Source organism: Amphimedon queenslandica, unplaced genomic scaffold (genome assembly GCF_000090795.2).
Source record: "Amphimedon queenslandica unplaced genomic scaffold, v1.1 AMPQUscaffold_6585_Cont21458, whole genome shotgun sequence".
Classification (NCBI taxonomy): domain Eukaryota; kingdom Metazoa; phylum Porifera; class Demospongiae; order Haplosclerida; family Niphatidae; genus Amphimedon; species Amphimedon queenslandica.
The window spans coordinates 1-1,902 of record NW_003553125.1 but is presented as its reverse complement, the minus strand read 5'-3'; the positions used below and the strand labels follow the sequence as shown (position 1 = coordinate 1,902).

Below are 1,902 nucleotides of genomic sequence, written 5' to 3'. Positions count from 1 at the left end.
AAGCTCTTGTAACAGTCCGAGAGTTTGTTATAAACCGACTCTAAACTGTGGTTCTTCCTCCTGTGCTCGTACAGCGGAATAACTAACTTATATATCTCAGCAGCTGCTTCATATAACTGAGACTAAGAGAGAGAGAGTCAAGGTAATGAATATGTACAAGTGTATGTATTATTTCTTGTCATGTGACGATCATGTGATACGTACCTCTCTAAACATTGGAGCTGCTTGTTCTAATAATCCAATGAGTCCAGACTCTGTGAATAATCTACTGGTAGCAATACCCTCCTCGTCCTATAATGAATATTAATTAGTGGGTGTGTCAGATGAATATTAATTAGTGGGTGTGTCACATGATTATTAATTAGTAGGTGTGGCTAGCTCACCGGATTAATGACATCATCAGATATTGCACTCTCCTCTAACATGTTTGGTGATATTTTTTGAAACGTGACGCAGCCGACCGGAAGGTGCTGTGACCCGTCCAACATGTACAGATACTCCGCCACTAGAGCAGCTGCATGGGTCAGACACATTGCTGACTCAGTATAGTGATCTTTCTGTGGGTGGGCATTAAATAGAGAGGGTTAAATTAAGGGGAGTACCTCGTTGTGCTGCTTGGCCATGTTCTGTAGCCACGTGAGACGAAGATCAGGAGAAGTTTGATAACTATAAGAGAAAGAAATAATTTTATATGTACATGTACATGTACATGAATCCCTCCTCTTCTCTCTCTCTTACCCTTTGGATATTCTGTACATCAGATCCATTAACATCTCATGATCCTGTCAGAGAAGAGAGAAAAGAGACATTTTAAATATTAAATATATTAGATATACATGTACATGTACATTCGTACGTTTTGGAATGACTTCATTTTCACAGTATCCAACAGAATACGATGAAGATTAATAGCAAGCTCCTTCACCTAATGAAAGAAATATTAGCATCAATATTATTATCATTATCATTATGATTCTTATTATTATTATTATTATTATTATTATTATTATTATTGTTGTTGTTGTTGTTGTTGTTGTTGTTTACTTGTTCAGGGAAGCTAGTCTGATACATATCATCATCTCCTTCAGCATACAGTATCAGTGTCTTTAATGATCGACGCAAATGATGCTCATTGAACGATTTCTAAAAAAAGAAAAAACATACCAGTAATACTCATTATTGTTCTCTTGATGCTATAAGGTAATAGTCCGTTCCCATTCTCTTATATTCCATTCCCAAACACTCATACTCATTCCTTTACCGTGGAACCAGCAACAATGGAAGAGAGAGCAACCGTGACTTGAACTTTAACTCGAGCAAAATTCTAAAAAAAAAAACAAAAATTAAAACTAAAAATTACACGAGTTTAATCCTTCATTGTTTCACAATAATCAATCAAAAAGTACATGACATGTACATGTAGATACATTTGTTCAATATCAGCCCTCACTTGTCCTATCTCATAGTTTTGTCTCATCAGTAGATAAAGAGAAGCACAGGCCCAAGCCCTCACATCAGCCATTGATGAGCTACAGTGTTTCAAGAGTCTAGCACATAACTCAGCGCATTGTTCAGTCTCCTCGTAGAGTATCAGTTCAGGGAACTTTCGTACAATAGCTCTCTGACTAGCAAAGACACAGCGTGAGACTTCAATGCTTTGATTGCAGAGCATGAGGTGGAGGAGGACTTCAAGGTTCTTCCCCAGGACACTCTGAAGGTTCTCAATGTGGAGAGTGTTACCGATCAATAGTTCTAGTATGTCAAGGACTACTAGGCTGGCCTCTCCGGCTAACGAAGACTCAATCATAGCATCAACTTCAATATCAACTTTAGGCCTGGGAATGAAAATAATTACAATAATAATAAAATGAAATAAATGTAAGATTGTATGGAAAGTTTGAG

General features: G+C 37.3%; 1 protein-coding gene across 1 annotated transcript; it reads right to left on the bottom strand.

Moving 5' to 3' along the window:
• Window positions 1–5: 5 nt before the first annotated feature.
• On the bottom strand, window positions 6–1,836 carry LOC100639211 (dedicator of cytokinesis protein 7-like; the record flags this gene model as incomplete). Its single annotated transcript, XM_003391739.3, has 9 exons — window positions 1,451–1,836; window positions 1,262–1,324; window positions 1,045–1,143; window positions 857–925; window positions 739–782; window positions 603–666; window positions 384–557; window positions 205–291; window positions 6–122 (listed from the first exon to the last, which is right to left on the bottom strand). Coding segments are annotated over exons 1-9 (1,074 nt in total), but the record flags the coding sequence as incomplete, so codon positions are not given.
• Between the last annotated feature and the right edge of the window lie 66 nt (window positions 1,837–1,902).